The sequence below is a fragment of the Pipistrellus hanaki genome (genome assembly GCF_964339955.1).
Source record: "Pipistrellus hanaki genome assembly, chromosome: 16".
Lineage (NCBI taxonomy): Eukaryota > Metazoa > Chordata > Mammalia > Chiroptera > Vespertilionidae > Pipistrellus > Pipistrellus hanaki.
In genome coordinates this window covers 34,090,916-34,107,624 of record NC_140518.1, presented here as the reverse complement: position 1 = coordinate 34,107,624, position 16,709 = coordinate 34,090,916, and the positions used below count along the sequence as shown (strand labels likewise).

Genomic DNA, 16,709 nt, shown 5'->3' with positions numbered 1-16,709 from the left:
GTTGTTCTTACTGACGATTGGTCAGGAAGGGGGCATTGGTTTTGGGAACAGATATTTGATAACATTGCTCTGAAGAAGGTGCTGACATGTCCCAGTTAAACCCCAATTTAATTCCACAATCTCAAGTTTATTTTATTTTATATTTTTTTAAAAATTGATTTTAGAGAGAGAGAATGAGGAATATTGATGTGAGAGAGAAAGATGGATCAATTGCCTCCCACACATGCCCCCACCGGGGATCAAACCCAAAATTTTGGTATGACCAGGAATTGAAGCTGCTACCTTTAATGTATGGGATGATGCTTCAACCAACCGAGCCACACTGGCCAGGGCCCAGGTTTATTTTCTGAAGAACAATCTTTAAAGACCAGACTCCATACTCTGGCACAAATATATTTTATCTTAAAGGGGAAGGGCAAACATTTTGTTTTTATTAAGATTTCAAATATATTTCAATTGCACAGTCATTAAATTAAAAAATACAAACTAGTTCATTTGTATCCCATTTCCTGACCCACATTATACTTTTCTCCCATCTGTCTTTAATTCCTCTTCTACCAGCAACTTAGACATGCTTTTACTTAAGCATTAGCCTTTCTCCCTGCTCTAGGGCAAACCATATTCTACCCTGGCTCATACTATCTACCTTCCTCGCATTCCTCAGCCCACCCCTGAAATTCCTCCTGCCCACATCAGGCTTTCAGCATAAGAAAGTGGGGTGTGTCCAAGGAAGAAGGGGTGTCTGAATGCCTTCTCATTCAGGGGGCCTCTTTCCTGTCAGCACCTCCTTCAGGGCACCCTGCACATCAGGGTTCTGGAGCTGTAGATGACTGGGGTCAGCATTGGGCTGAAGATAGTATTGAGGATCCCAATCCCCTTCTCCTTGTCTAAGGCTGAGACTGAGCCCAGACGCGTGTAACAAAAGAAACTGGTTCCATAAAAGATACAGACCACAGTGAGGTGGGAGCCACATGTGGAGAAGGCCTTCCTCTCCTCAGCTGAGCGGATTCTCAGCACAGCAGCTGGGATGTGGGCATAGGACACTGAGAAGAGTATCATGGGAATCATCCACATGAAAATAGCCCCCCCCCCACTCCCCAAAATAAAGCAGTTCCCTGTCGAGGTGAATGCTGGAGCAAGAGAGCTAGAAAAGGGGTAGGAGGTCACAATAGAACTGGTTGACTACGTTAGGGCCACAGAAGTCAAGCATGGACACAGCCATTGTGTGCACCAGAGCATTGATGAAGGAGATGGTGTAGCAAATGCCCACCAGGGCACCCTGGATTTTGCAGCTCATGCAGGTGCTATAGATGAGGGGTTGGCAGATGGCCAGGTAATGGTCATAGGCCATGGTTGTCAAGAGATGACAGTCCACACTGGCCAGAAGAGCTGTGAAATGCAGGATGCATAGGGAACTCTGCATTGGTGGGCCAGGAGACATGCCAGCATTGGGGGAATGGTGATAGTGATGCACCCAATGTCCAGGAGACAGGCTTCCCAGGAAATAGTACATGGGAGTGTAGAGTTTGGGCTCCACAGAGATGGCAGCCAAAATGCTGACATTGCCCCGACTGTGACTACATAGGCCAAGAGGAAGACAGCAAAAAGGATGGGTTGCAGTCTTCTGTTGGGCCAAGAAGGATGAACTCAATGACACGTGTCCTGTTCCTTCAGGCACCTGGCTCCATGGGCCACTGCTGAGAGTGATAGTGGGAGGCGACTTGAACCTGCCAAAGGGGGCAAGAGGCACACAGTGTAACTTAATTTGTGTCTACTGAATGCTGAGATTATGTGCCCTAAGCACCTACCAATCAGAATAGGTACTAGCCTAGAGCTTAGCAGGCTCCTGGAGGCCCCTACCATGCCAGACATTGAAGAATGAAGACATAAAGTCTTTAAAATAATCTATGAAATATCTTCATGATCTTCTATGAGTTCAATCATTCTTAAAGAAGTCCAAAAAGTATTAACCATAGAAATTTGCCCTCATAAAAATTTAAAACCCCTACTCATCATAGGACAACACTTTTTAAGTGGAAAGAAAACAACAAATTAGGAGAGGTTTGCAGCACATATAGCTGTCCTGGAGTATCCAGAATATATCAAAAACTAATAAGAACAATGCGAGAAACCCAGTAGAAAATAGATAAAAGATGTGAACACGGATTTCACAGAAGAGGAAACACAAATGTTCCAGCTCTGCTACATTCTAGATGTACATCACATGAGTTACCAAATCTCTGAGCCTCGTTTCCTCCTCTGCAAAATGGGGCAAATAATGAAACCACATCAAAGAGTTATTGGAAGGATTAAGTGAGATCATGCACTAAGATACAATAAGTGTAAGTGATCACTATTATTAACTTGTTGATCCTCTACCACAGTGGTCGGAGAACTTTGGCCTGCGAGCCACATACAGTTTGATATCTCTGACCACACAGGATTGGTCTGAAAATTAAATTAAAACATGTTTATAGTACTTGGTACGCGTAGTGGTCAGCAAACTAATTTTCTATTCTAGTTTGCTGTTCTGTTGACTAATGAGTTTGCCGACCACTGGGAAAGGGGCTTCATCACAAGGAACAACATCAGCCTGTAATGATTGGAAGTGAGAATCTAGGTCAGTGGTCGGCAAACTCATTAGTCAACAGAACAGCAAACTAGAATAGAAAATTAGTTTGCTGACCACTACGCGTACCAAGTACTATAAACATGTTTTAATTTAATTTTCAGACCAATCCTGTGTGGTCAGAGATATCGTTCTCATTTCACAGATAAGAAAACTGAAGTCCAGAGGAGTTTAACATCTGATCCTAAGTCACACATTAATAATGGAACTATATGTCATGCCCATGCTTTTCTTACCATACCAAGCTGCCCTAGCAAAGTATGAGAAGTTGGGCTTCTGCAACTAAGGAAATACAAGGTCTACATGCATTTGGTGAGCAGTAATTGTTTCATCAAGGAGTAGAACAGTGAGGGAGGGCCAGACACCTCAATACATTCATTAATCTCATCACTAGGACCCTCAACTTCCAAGGGCCTAGAATAGAAAATCAGAGTGGGGGATGACATCTCTGGGAATCTCATGGTCCCTTCTCACACACCCAGTTTTTCCACCGTCACTTCCAGAATCATTATGGGACACCCCCCCCCCCAAAGATACAACCCTAGTGGTCCCCACTAACAAGGCCCTAATGGGGAAGACATTGCATTCTTGATGACTCATTAGGAAACTTGGTGGAGAAGGCTTCTTTTCTTGTGCCTCCTCTCCTCTCCAGGTCAAGGAAGCTTTGGGGTGGGCTGCTATCTGCTCAGAGACTTTCTCTGGGCCGGGAATCTGGGAGAGCAAAGCACTCAGTCCGGGCTGTGGTTGAGTCCCAGCTCCACTAGTAGCGCCAAGGGTGATTTTGAGAATATGGATGAACTTTGCACTGTCCTTGTGAGATAAATGAGATTAATGACACTTTCTAGTCATCCTCATGAAACCAACATGAGAGGCGGAGTAAAGCTGCATGGGAAGCCTTTTTGAGAAAATCAAAAGCATCACAAAGTTGTGAAGCATCATTACTGGGCTCACTAAGGGCTGGGTTGTTTCTAGGTCTGTGGCTTCCCAAACCACCAACTTTTCCTGGGAGGGCTAATTTTGAGGTCCCCAGGTGATGGTACTGTAGAGGGTAGTACCTCACAACAGAGATGATCTCATCTCTCTTCCACTCATTTTCTTACATATGGCCCTTCCTAGCTTCCTGTGGCTCAGGCCCACTCAGCGCCTCACCCTCGTCCTTTCCCTGCACCAGACACCTCCCTGGCTCTGCACCGGTAACAAGGTGAGTCAACGCCAGGGCCCCCCTTCAGCTCCCTAATACTAGAGAAGGAACTTGAATTGTTATCAAGGGAGTCAAACCCTAGTTCACACAGGATTCAGTAGGGGGAAAGGGTCTTGCTCAGAGTAACACATCAAGTGAGGAAGAGCCAGGACCCTTCTGTGCCAGACCACTTTGCCAACGCCTCTCATTCTTGGATGAAGTCTGCTTTCTGTTTTTAATCAGTGAGTAGGAGGACATTCATCAAATTCAACCTTCCTGCTGCACCCATTCCTCAGGTAGCAACCGTGGGCCACACCCTGTATCAGAGGTCCTGACTGATTCTTCATCATCAGAAGTATAAAGGATTTAGCTGGAACATCAGATCAGGCAGCCTAGGCTCATTCTGGACATCTGAATGGTAATCTAGGATAACTTCTTCAGCTAAGTTCACCAAGGTGATTTGTTTAGGATGGACTTCTTAGCTGATAGGCCAGTGGTCACCCTAGCATCTTGTTGGTGACCCTTGAATCTTGTTAGAAGTGTTATCTCTACAGGGTGAGGCTACATGGCATTTCTGTGGGGTGTCCTCTTCTTGCCTAGCCTTATTTACTTATTCATAGAGGCTATCTCTTCCTAGCTGCCAAATTCTTTTGGGCTGTTTTCAAGAAAAGACAGATGTCAGTGGATGGATTATTTTAACTGCTGTCTGAATTATTCCTGATGCCCCATCTAGACAAAGGCAGCGGAAAGTCCTACAGCAGTACGTCTGGCCTTTTACTCAGACTTACACCTCCCTTAAAATCATACCCCTTCTTCATTGTCTTGCATAAAAGCCAGCTCATCCAGAAATCCTTTTTCTAACTGATAGCCCAATCTGATACCCCCTTTTACTGAAAACTTGTTTGTCTTAACGGTCTTAGTTGCCAAGTTCATCCATTTATTTATTTCAGAAATACTGAGCACCTCCTGTATGCAAAGTGTGATGACGAGCATTGAGAATGCAGAGCTGGGTCAGGCATAAGTCTGTCCTGAAACCGCTTAGAGTGGGAAAAGGATTAGTGGGGTGCTCTAGAGAGGTTAGCAGATATAAGCACTATGAAGTATACAAGTAAAGTGCTGCAGGAGTTTAGGGAGAGGAGTTTGATATGGAGGAGGATCAGGACAACTTTTATAGAAGAGAAACACTTCAGTTGAATCTTAAAGGATTTGAGCACTTGTATCAATAGTTAGTGAGAGAAGATTCCAGATAAAATAAACAGTTTGAGCAACGATAGGGAGGTATGAAATGAAAGAGTGTGGAACCTTATAACTCAAGTTAGATAGGATCTGGGAGGGCAATTGGAAGGCAGTTTAATTATTCTATAATTATTTGATATGTGTGGGAGATGCTTGGCTCCCATTGATATGTCAATGCAGGTAGTATTTATTGAATGAGTTTAGATTTAGATCTATGATTAGACCCAGAGGGTGACACAAGAAGAATCATGGATTTCAGAGATTTTAGGAGACGTGGCATCAGGTTTCTCACTCACATGGAATCCTCTATGCAGGATCCTCTAACACTGACAGTCACACAACACGAGGGCCTAATTTGGATTCTGGGATGGAGGCTTCCACCACCTATCCCAGCATGTCTGCAGTGGCTGCTCTGCCTTATTTGCATATGTAAGATAAACTTTATAGAAAAGAGGATGTTTGTAGGGTCTGGAGGAGTCAGTTGTTGGCCAAGAGAGCCGGGGATGGGAGAAGACAGCCAGAGGCCTAGGGTGGTTTTTATGGACTGGCCAGATAGAACAAGAGGATATTCATGGCAAGGACTTTGCAAAATACTCTAAACTTCTATAATTTGTCATTGTTTTTATGCACTATAAATAACTTTCAGAAAGACTGGTAACATGGGAAAGACTCAGGTTCTATTTTGAGAGTAAAGCAAGAGTGATGATTATGACGGTGGAAGGGTGCTTGCAAAGGCAGGGGTGGGAGAGACTGTAGCCTGCCTTTGACAGCGGAAGTCCATGGGATACAGCATTGAAGAGGCATGAAAAGCAGGCTGGCATCCTTTGGGCCAGTGGTCAGCAACTGGTGGCCCGCGGACCACTGGTGGTCTGTGAGGTCTGAAAGGTTGGCCACCCCTGCTTTGGGCAATCTTTGAAAGCAGAGGGCTGGGAGGCAGGCTGTTGGTGCCTGAGAAGTGCTTTTAGAAAATTGTGGTTCTGTGACACTTGGTGGCAGATTTAGAAAAACTGAACCAGTCAGACATATCCGAGGACAGGTCCTCACAGAAAGGGTGAGGGGGGGAGCCCAGAGTTAATGGGAGGGAGACAGGTGCCGATTGTTACTGTGACCTACCTACCCAAAGAGCCTGCTTGTTCACAGGCTGGTTGGGACAGGTCTGTATGTGAACAAGAGAGCCTGAGGTTTGCAAGGCACAGCCACATTGTGTGGGAATAGGTTTCTCAGTCAGAAGAGTGGTCCAGAGCAGCTCCAGAGAGAACTGCAGAAGAACGTGGTAACTATCAGGAGTGCCCTTGGGTGGAAGCAGCCACCTTGGACTGATCCGACCAGTGGACACATTTCTGGTGTTCTCATACAATCCTTTCTCTGGTGGGCTCATAGTTGTTTGGGGTTTAGTAAGCATACAGCGGGATGGCCCAGCCACAGGTACTTAAAAAAAAAAAAAGAAAAAAAAAAAAAAAAGAAGAAAAAAAAAAAAAAGAAAATCAGACATTTGGCCTGGCCGGTGTGGCTAAGTGGTTGAGCATCAAACTATAAACCAGGAGATCATGGTATGATTCCTGGTCATGGCACATACCCAGGGTTGCGGTGGGCTCAGTCCCCAGTGGGGGGTGTGCAGGAGGCAGCTGATCAATGATTTTCTCCCACCACTGATGTTTCTATGTCTCTCTACTTCTCCCTTCATTGCTGAAATCAATGAAATATATATGAAAACGAGGCATTTGATAAGTAGATTTGGTATTTATTCTAGTGCCAACAATTCTGACCCCAAAATGCTTCATCATAGTTTCCTATTAGTATATTGAGGGAGCAAATACTCTCGAAGATACCAGCCAACTGGGTCCTTCTTTGACTCAATGATATTATATAAATGGTATACTGAGTATAACACTCTGTACTGATAAAGCCATTATAGAGGTTATGGTGAAAATATTTAACAAGCACCAGACTCTACCCTGTACCAATGGATTCTGGCTGCATATTATCCACAGTGAATCCCACTGTGACTCAGGGTCTATGTTACTGATGGGAAACTGACATTGCATCTTGGATTTGTTATTTCTCTATATTTAGGAACTTATTTTCATTATTCCTACATCATGAGGGACACAGTTGTGGATATCACAGCTTTTAATTATTATTGTCTATGATGCTTTTAATTACGCTTTTAAAAATTCACCTTTACTGTTGAAAATATTACAGATGTCCCCACCCTCCTCAATGGCTCCCTTCACCTGCTCCCGAACCCTCCCCAGGTTTCCCCCACACTATTTTCTGTCTGTGGGTTATGCATATACTGTATGCAAGTAAGTTCATTGATTAATCTTGTCCTGCCTCTCCCTTCTTCCCTCTTAAATATGTCAGTCTGTGGCATGCTTCAATGCCTATAATCTTTTTCTCAATTGGTTCATTTTGTTCATTACATTCTATATATAAGTGAGATAATGTGAGACTTGTCTTTCTCTGACTGGCTTATTTCGCTTAGCCCAATAGTCTCCAGGTCCATCCATGCTGTCTCAAAGGATAAGAGATCCTTGCTACAGCTGCATAGTGTTCCATTGTGTAAATGTACCACAGTTTTTAAATCATTTCATCTACTGATGGGCACTTGGACTGTTTCTAGATCTTAGCTATTGTAAATAATGTTGCTATGAACATAGCAGTGCATATATATTTTTTCTGATTGGTGTTCTTGTCTTCTAAAAATCCTAAGTATTTCCATGTACTAATAATGTTACTAGGTTATTAGATTTTAAAAAACACATAAAAAAGGACAGGAAAAATGCAAAGGAATTAGTTTAATAAATAAAAAATAAACATCGTCTTAAAGCATCCATCTTCTGCTAAAACACATACATGAAAAATAAAATAGGCCACAAGCTTCAGAAACTGGTAAGTAATGTGGCTGTTTTGCTACAAGTAGCTTTTTTTTTTTTTGAAAGCACAGTGGAGCAAATGTTATTTCTTCATAGAGCAGTGAGGCAAATTTGAATCCATATAGCACTCTAAACCTCTACTTAATCTGCTGGCTAGCAGCACCTTGAACTTTCTGGAAACATGACGGAGAGGAGCCACTGAGCTCCTATTGCTAGCCTCTGAAGATCTCTGTAATCTGGAAAAAATAGAACATTAAAAATATATGTTTATTATTATAGAAGTACTCATTCACTCTAGATCATTTAAAAACAAAAGAAAAAAATGAAAAAAAGAATTTAAAAAAATCTCTCATATTCCTACTAGTTAATGGTATTGGGCCATTTTTCTAGGAACCCACACATATAATTCAAGTATATGCTTATTTTGTGCTTTACCTTTCATTTTATATGATGAAATTTATCTTACAATTGGGACTTTTGGGTTTTATAGCTGACCCTTGTTGGCAGATAAGGTATCTATTGACTTGTATATAATTTTAAAAATTTAACTTGCTAATGCTATATAATAAAAGGCTAATATGCAAATTGACTGAACAGTGGAACGACCGGTCACTATGACGTGCACTGACCACCAGGGGGCAGATGCTAATTCAGGAGCTTCCCCCAGCTCGCAAGGCCCAGGCCATCCAAAGTGGGTGCCAGCGGAGGACCCCTATCACCCTGCTGTTTTCCCCGCAGAGGGAGACGACCTTCAGTGGCAGTGGGCAGGGCCGGTGAGCAGCTGCGCGCCAATCTTGAGCAGGCTTCTGGCTGAGCAGTGCTCTCACTGTGGGAGTGCACTGACCACCAGGGGGCAGCTCCTGCATTGAGTGTCTGCTCCCTGGTGGTCAGTGCATGTCAGAGTGAGTGGTCATTCCAATTGTTTTGTCATAATGGTCACTTAGGCTTATATATATATATATATATATTTATATATATATATATATATATATATATATATATGGCTTATCAATGAGAGTAGTATAGAATAATTCAGTTTTTTGGCTATTAGTATTAAGATTTGCTAACTTTAAAAAAATGAGTTGAAAAGCTTCCATTTTTTTTCTCAGTAAGAAAAGTTTGTTACATGATAATCTTATTTACATTGATAATTTAACATAATTTGTATAAGAAATATATGAGCCTGGAGCCTACACATAGAAATACATTATTGACAATATAATTTTCCCTGTAGCTAGTTTATGTGGTGTGGGGACTGTCCTTGAATTGATTGTTACAATTTAGGAGTAGGCAGTATACCATTATTATTTTATTTGTTTTGGGTCCGTAGTTATACCATCTTTTTAATCCCTACTATTGTTTATTTTTACATCTTTATTGATTAGATACTTTCTAGGTATTTATTTCTTATATTATTTTTATTTTTTATTTATTTATTTTTAAAATATATATATATTTTATTGATTTTTTTATAGAGAGGAAAGGAGAGGAATAGAGAGTTAGAAACATTGATGTGAGCAAATCATCTACCAGCTGCCTCTTGCACACCTCCTACTGGGGATGTGCCCACAACCCAGGTACATGCCCTTGACCGGAATCGAACCTGGGACCTTTCAGTCCGCAGGCTGATGCTCTATCCACTGAGGCAAACCAGTTTCGGCTCGTATATTATTTTTAAAAGGACTTATAATCAATTATTTAATTCCTTTTTAATTACCATCTATTAATTTCTACTTTTCTCATTATTTCCCCCCAAAATCTCCATAGGTTGTTGATGGGAGGACCTCATTCCTTGAATCTAGGGAACAAAAGAAATAATAATTTATATATCTTTTACGAGGCCATAGGGGTGGGGGCCAAGGCACCAGGCAACTCACCTAGAAGCTGGGTAAAGTCTGACGTGAAGACAGAGAGAGGGTTAATGAGTGACGTACAGCCTACAGATTGGGAAAATAACCACTAAGACACCTGAGAATTTACTAAATTGGAAAGATTGGTCCTTTCCACTATGAGATGTCTTCTTACAGGGACCCATGGAAGCAGAATCTGGGGCCAATGGAACAGCTGTTACTGAATTCATCCTGCTGGGCTTGGTGGAGACACCGGGGCTGCTACCACTTGTCTTTGTTCTCTTCTTCTTTGCCTACCTGCTCACAGTTGGGGGCAACCTCAGCATCCTGGCTGCCATCTTGGTGGAACCCAAACTCCACACCCCCATGTACTTCTTCCTGGGGAACCTATCAGTGCTGGACATTGGGTGCATCACTGTCACTGTTCCCTCAATGTTGGGTCGCCTCCTGTCCCACAAGCGTGCAGTTCCCTATGGAGCGTGCCTCACACAGCTTTTCTTCTTCCATCAGTTGGCTGGTGTGGACTGCTTCCTGTTGACAGCCATGGCCTATGACCGATTCTTAGCCATCTGCCGGCCCCTCACCTACAGCACCCGCATGAGCCAGATGGTCCAGAAGATACTGGTGGCTGTGTCCTGGGCTTGTGCCTTCACCAATGCACTGACCCACACTGTGGCCATATCCACGCTCAACTTCTGTGGTCCCAATGTGATCAATCACTTCTACTGCGACCTCCCGCAGCTCTTCCAGCTCTCTTGCTCCAGCACCCAACTCAATGAGCTGCTGCTTTTTGGTCTGGGTGTCCTCATGGCAGGTGCACCTGTGATTCTTATCGTCGCCTCCTACATCCACGTGGCAGCGGCAGTCTTGCGAATCCGCTCAGCGGAGGGCAGGAAGAAGGCCTTCTCCACGTGCGGCTCCCACCTCACTGTGGTGGGCATCTTCTATGGGACTGGCATCTTCAGCTACATGCGTCTGGGTTCCGTGGAGGCTTCAGACAAGGACAAGGGGATTGGCATCCTCAACACTGTCATCAGCCCCATGCTGAACCCCCTCATCTACAGCCTCCGGAACCCCGATGTGCAGGGCGCCCTGCGCAAAGTGCTCATGGGGAAGCGAGCCCTCGCGTGAGAGGTGTCCCAGGAGCGGAGAATCACAGCGCCTGGTCCTTCCCTTCCGTAGATGCTTGAGCCAGGTGACTTGTTAGGAGTGAGACTTGTTGTTGCCCCAGGAGGCGCTCCCTGATGAAGGGTGTGCAGGTTCTGTAGATCAGAATCCTCGGCTCACTGCCATTTTGTCCTAGCCACACCCTTTTCACTTCTGATGTGCTTCCCTGACATGGGAGGACACCGTGGGAAGGTGACTTTCTGCAGCCCAGGAAGCTCTGTCTCTTGGAAGATGGGTGGTCCTACAGGCAGCCCTTTGTTTATTTCCTGTCTGTGTCCCCAAAAAGGCACCAACAAGGATTCTCTTCAGACAGGAATATGGGAAGTCGCCTCCTAGTTCCAAGTATTAGCACACCCTCCTGTCAGGCTTCCCCTGAAACAGCTCCCCCAGCTGCTCTGACACAGGACTCCCCACAAGAGTTCAGTGCAGTATAATTTGAGACACTGATTTCCAGTGCCCCGTCTACATGGCAAGAAGCTGGGGTATTTAACAGTGCAGAGTTTATAGTTCATTTTAGGTGTCTTCTTTTTTCTAAAATGGAAATATCTACTGATTAAAAATTTTTCATTAGAAATTACATTTATAGAAATAAAAACAAGAGAAAATTTTAGCAGTGAAAAATTAAAGTAAAAAACGTCACCCCATTTGTTCTCATCCTTAATAATTTAATTTTCAAGAAGAAAGAAACCACTGTTGAGAATTTGGTGCTTTTCCATTTTGTTTTTTTAATACATATATAAACATGTTTATAATTCTTATATCAGCATTGACATGTTTATACAATATAAACATATTGTATATTTTCTATCAGTAGGGGCATGTTATGTCATGTTTAATTGTTGACACGGTAGACTTTTTCACCAAATACCTAAAACTTACTCTAACCATTTTAATGACTGTGTTAATTTATGAACCAACCATAATTAACTTACCATATTCCTTTTGTTGAAGTTTAGACTGTTTCTAGATTTCCTGCAATTATGATCAGTAATGTAAAAAATAGTCTTTAAATATGTGTTCCTATTATTTTGCAAGAATTGCATAAAGTAAGTTCTAATTAATAATATTCCTAATTGAATAAATAAAAATTCCTAAATAAGAATTTAGATTTTTGATAAATATTTCCTTTTTAGCATACAAAAGTTTGCATAATTTTATTATTCCAGTGGTGATTGAAAAGGTTCCCTAAAACTTTGTCAACAGTGGCTATTGTCAATAAATTCTTCTAATTTTTGAGAATATAATTTTCAATTGGTTGAAAATTACCAATTTTTTTCCAATAAAAATTACCAATAAAATAAAGTTATTTTAATATGTATGTCTTTGATGTTCACATAAGGTTGAATACATTTTTAAATGTTTATTATCCATGACATGGACTGAATGTGTCCCATCAATTTCATATGTTGAAACCCTAGCTCCCAATGTGAGACAGGCGTAGGGTCTTAGTAGTAATTGGGGTTAAATTGGGATGGGGCCCTAATCGATAGGACTATGGCATTAGACAGGAGGAAGAAATAGAGAGGAACACTCTCCCCCCTGCCATGTGAGGACACAGTGGGAGGGCAGCTCTCTGCGAGCCAGGAGGAGAGCTCTCACCACAAGCTGACCACAACATTGGCACCCAGATCTCAGCCTTCTAGCTTCCAAAACTATAATGAAATATATTTCTGTTTAAACTACTCAGTCCATGATATATTTTTAATAGAGGCCTGAGCTGACTAATGCAATCCATTAGTATTTTTTATTTTCCCCCCAAGATTGTACATTAGGTTTTCAGAACTTATTCATCTTATAACTGAAAGGTGTACCCTTTGACCTAGATCTCCCCATTTCTCCCTCAGTGCTACAGACTGAGCTATTGGAGTGGAGCTGAGGCTGCTATTACTGAGGGTTGAGTGCTTCAGGCTCAATCCTAGAGCACAGCCTGTGGTATATTTGAAACAGTATTCATCACACACAACAGGAGCTGAAACTATATTGTTTGGGGAAGAGGGATTGATTGGAAGGAGGTGGGGTAGTAAGTCACATCACATCATTGCTGAGATCATGTACCTTGGAATAAATCAGATAAATATAAGTTTGTCCCCCAATTCCTCAAAGTCCTAACTCTGTGGCCTGAGGCAAACTACTGAATCGCTCTGAATCTCCATTTATTTATCTGTAAAATGAAAGTAATAAAGGGGTCTACTTCAGGGATTTGTTTAAAGGGTTGATTGGGATTCAGTGCATATAAAGCTCATGGTATGATGTAACATACATGGCAAGCACATGGTAAATGTTACCAATTGTTATGTTAGTAACAACATTTGTGGTCTCCTACTAGGCACTTTGTGTATTACTTCATTTAATCCTCCCTGCAATCCGAAGAGGGGGTATTACTCTCATTCCAAGGGCAAGAATACTGGGGTCCAAAGGGGCTCAGTAACTGCTAGTAACTGGGGAGCAGAACTGCTCATCTGCAAAGTCCAGCAGTCTTCATAAAGAGGGTAGGCTCTCACAGGGGTGACAGAGTAATTCATTGAGGAGGACATGAGAGCCCAAGGGCTGCACTCCACAACCTCTCCAAATTCCTGTCTTTCCTCCTCTCTACCACTAGGCTGTCATCTTCTAAGGTCCTGGCCCGGAAACTAGAGGTAAGATTCTTCTTCCCAGAGGCCCCTGGGCCCTCCCAGCACAGCTCAGTACTTCTGCCACCTCTCAGAATCATGGGACTCCCACAGCACAGTCTCTGTGGCCCTCACTAACAAGGCCCTGGGTGAGAATGTACTTTGTTCCTGAGAATTCATTAAGAATTAGATGTTTCAAAAGGTTTCTCCAGTTTTTGTCTCCTTGCTTGGTTTCTCCCTCATCTCCAGCTTTAGAAGTCAGCTTGTCTCTGCCCATAGGTCCTAGTTGGACTAGACATCTGAGAAAGCAAAGTTCCTTCCATGACAAACAACTCCCCTATCTCCTAGGTATTAAGTGGAGTTATTAAGGTAACTTGCCCTAATTATCCTGCAGATTAATACCGCTATTGGGGTGGGGGATAGAGATGATGTTTGGAGAATTTCTAAATCACCACAGAGTCATGAGGTCCCACTGCTTGACTGCTGCAGTATTAATTAGGGTTTGTATTATCTACCTGTGCTTAGCTTTCCCCCTGTTCTCCCCCCCCCCCACCCCCACTTCTTGGGCTAATTTTGAGGTCCCACGAGGTTAATACTATGGTGGAGAAGTCCATGTCAGAGATGATCTCAGCCTCTCTTTATCTCATTTCCACATATATAGCCCCTTATCAGCCTCCTGAGTAGCTGACGGATCTTGGGCAGATTCTTGCCCCCTTTACATCCCTTTTCATAAAAACCCACTGACCTCTGTGCCAATGCAAGGTGAGTTCTTTCGTGGCCCTCCCATGTAAGAAAGAAGGGACTTTAGTGGTCACTAAGTAGCCAAACCTTCTGGTTTTACAGATGCAGCAACCAAGGTCTCATAAGCAAAATCAGGACTTGCTCAGGATGGCATATCAGGTGAGAGGAAGAGCTGGGACTTTGACCCAGAGATTGGGGTTCCTCCTTCAGGCATCTTTATCACTTCTCTCTCTTTTAGACGAAAGCTTGTTGTTTTTATTTGTTCTGTTAAGGGTGAGTGAGGTGAAACTCAGTGTTGGACTCTCAAGAACCCAGTCCTTACTAGGCACCCTGGGCAGTTCCCTAAGACCAATTCTAGTGCAAAAAGGGACTTCAGAGTAGGAAGTGGTCACAGCATAATAGACAGCCTGAAGAGTAAAATAGTCGGAGAAGGACCTTAAGAGTAGTGGTCTAGAAGGGACCCCTTGACTCTGATCACTCTTGTGATTTCATCAACACCGATGTCCTGGATGGATAGTCCAGTGGGCAAACTCAGAAATTAGAAGTTCTCATGTAAGCTTCATCCTTTATTGATTGAAGACTAGACAGCAGCTTATGACCTACTTATTTTAAAGGAATATTTATTCTGATTATAGAAAACATGTGGGAAATTTACATAAAAAACCATGTCAGTGTGTGGATTGCTACAAGTACATGCTCCATCTAGACAAGTGAAGGAGCCCTCTCTACAGCACTAACCTTGTGTCTTTTACATGACTCTACCGCCTCCAAATCATATCAATTCTTCAAAGTCCAGCACAAATCTCAACTTGTCCAGGAGCCTTTTCCTCACTCCTGTAGGCCACAATGATGCCCTCTTTGTCAGGATATACTAATTTATCTATGAATGGAACATAGCTAAAATGAATGTATTGCATATAGTCCTTAAAGTTGAATCTGACTTGAACCTTATCCTAAAATGGACTGTAGAAAGTACACTGAATGACTAACTGGTTGGGCCAGAAGGTGAAGTGGTGAGGCCACATAGAAGACAAAATGCAGCTGTAATGTTGAAGATGTAAATGTCACTTTAAGATGGGCACAGATCAGGGAGGTATTTCTGGAGGAGGGAGCATTTGAGCTGAGTTTTAAAAATTTTGACTATGTTGGAAGAAGGACATTTTCTGTAGAGGAGATAACATGAGTAAATATGGGGATATAGAAAGTGACAAAGTTTGCAATCTGATGGCATGGGTTAAGACAAAAAGGGAAATTAAGGGGCAGCTGCTGACTGTGACTGTGACCCACTCCAGGTACTCACTTGGACTTCAGCTACCATAGCCTGGAATCTAAAAGGGCACAGCTACAGTGATTGTGGGCCTGGGTCTTTGAGTCATAAGAATGAGTCAGAAATAGATTTAGAGAGAATTGAGGAGAAGGACATGGCCTTATGATCCTTGAGATACCTTGGGTTTCTTAGAGCAGCAGAGTGTGTAAAGGTTAAGAGCAGGCTCTGGAGTCAGACTACATGGGTTAAAATCCTGCCTCTGCCACTTGCTTTATGTGACCTATGCCCACCATCCCCACCCTCTGTAAAACAGGAATTAAAAATGGTATGCATCTAATAGAAATGGAATAAATGAGTTAATACATGCCAAGCACATAGACCTGTACAGGAAGCCTAGTCCCGAGTAAGTGTCTTGGTAACGGTTAGCTATGATTATTATCAGGGAATGCTCCCGGGAAATTCTGTCAGCATTAAAGATATTGGGGCAGCCTGGGCAGTGGAAATCACAGGGGAAGTGGTTTCTGGTTTCTCTTTTTTTCAGTTAGTTTACTGTGATGTGGCACTTAATAGGAATGTCTTGATCACGCCCACGAGGTGGTATTTTATAAAGTATTATTAGAATAAACTATATTAATTGTAGACAAATCAGAAAGTGGAGAAGATTAGAAGAAAGATAATAAAAATCACCTGTATTATTACTCAAATCTCTGATAAATTTTGGTGTTTCCTTCAAGTCTTATTTCTCTGTGTGTGAGAGTGTGAGTGTTGAGTGTTTTTGTGTTAGTATTAACATAATATTAGGTTGTATGGTTTTGCAGTTTTGGGGTGCTTAATATTTTTCTGCTGCAGGGAAGTTTATATAGCATGAGAATATTTTATTCATTAAAGTTTAAACAAAATTTCTTTCAACAGTTTTATGAGCCTAGGAATTGCTACTAGAGTAATTATTTTTGACATTTTATTTGCATTTTGAGACTATTTAAAATATATTTTAATTTACATTTTTCTATAATTGTGCCTATTTTACTTAATTTTTTATTTAAGTAATATAGAGTTATAGGGAGTATTCTTTTAAATTTTATTTTTTTCTTGTGTATCTCTGTCTGTAATATTTTCTATTTGTAATTGTTTGCATTTACCTATTTTTTTCTTGC

At 42.2% G+C, this 16,709-nt stretch overlaps 1 protein-coding gene and 1 pseudogene across 2 annotated transcripts; one reads left to right on the top strand and one right to left on the bottom strand.

Moving 5' to 3' along the window:
• Positions 1 to 754: 754 nt before the first annotated feature.
• Positions 755 to 1,688, bottom strand: LOC311611149 (olfactory receptor 3A10-like; annotated as a pseudogene). Its single transcript has one exon. The product of its transcript is annotated as an olfactory receptor 3A10-like (transcript).
• An 8,260-nt stretch (positions 1,689 to 9,948) lies between these two features.
• LOC311611172 (olfactory receptor 3A1-like) lies at positions 9,949 to 10,902 on the top strand (the record flags this gene model as incomplete). The annotated part of the gene is made up of 1 exon (XM_084863068.1): positions 9,949 to 10,902. Exon 1 carries the CDS (start codon positions 9,955 to 9,957, stop codon positions 10,900 to 10,902), a length of 948 nt encoding a protein of 315 aa, XP_084719194.1. The 5' UTR covers positions 9,949 to 9,954.
• Between the last annotated feature and the right edge of the window lie 5,807 nt (positions 10,903 to 16,709).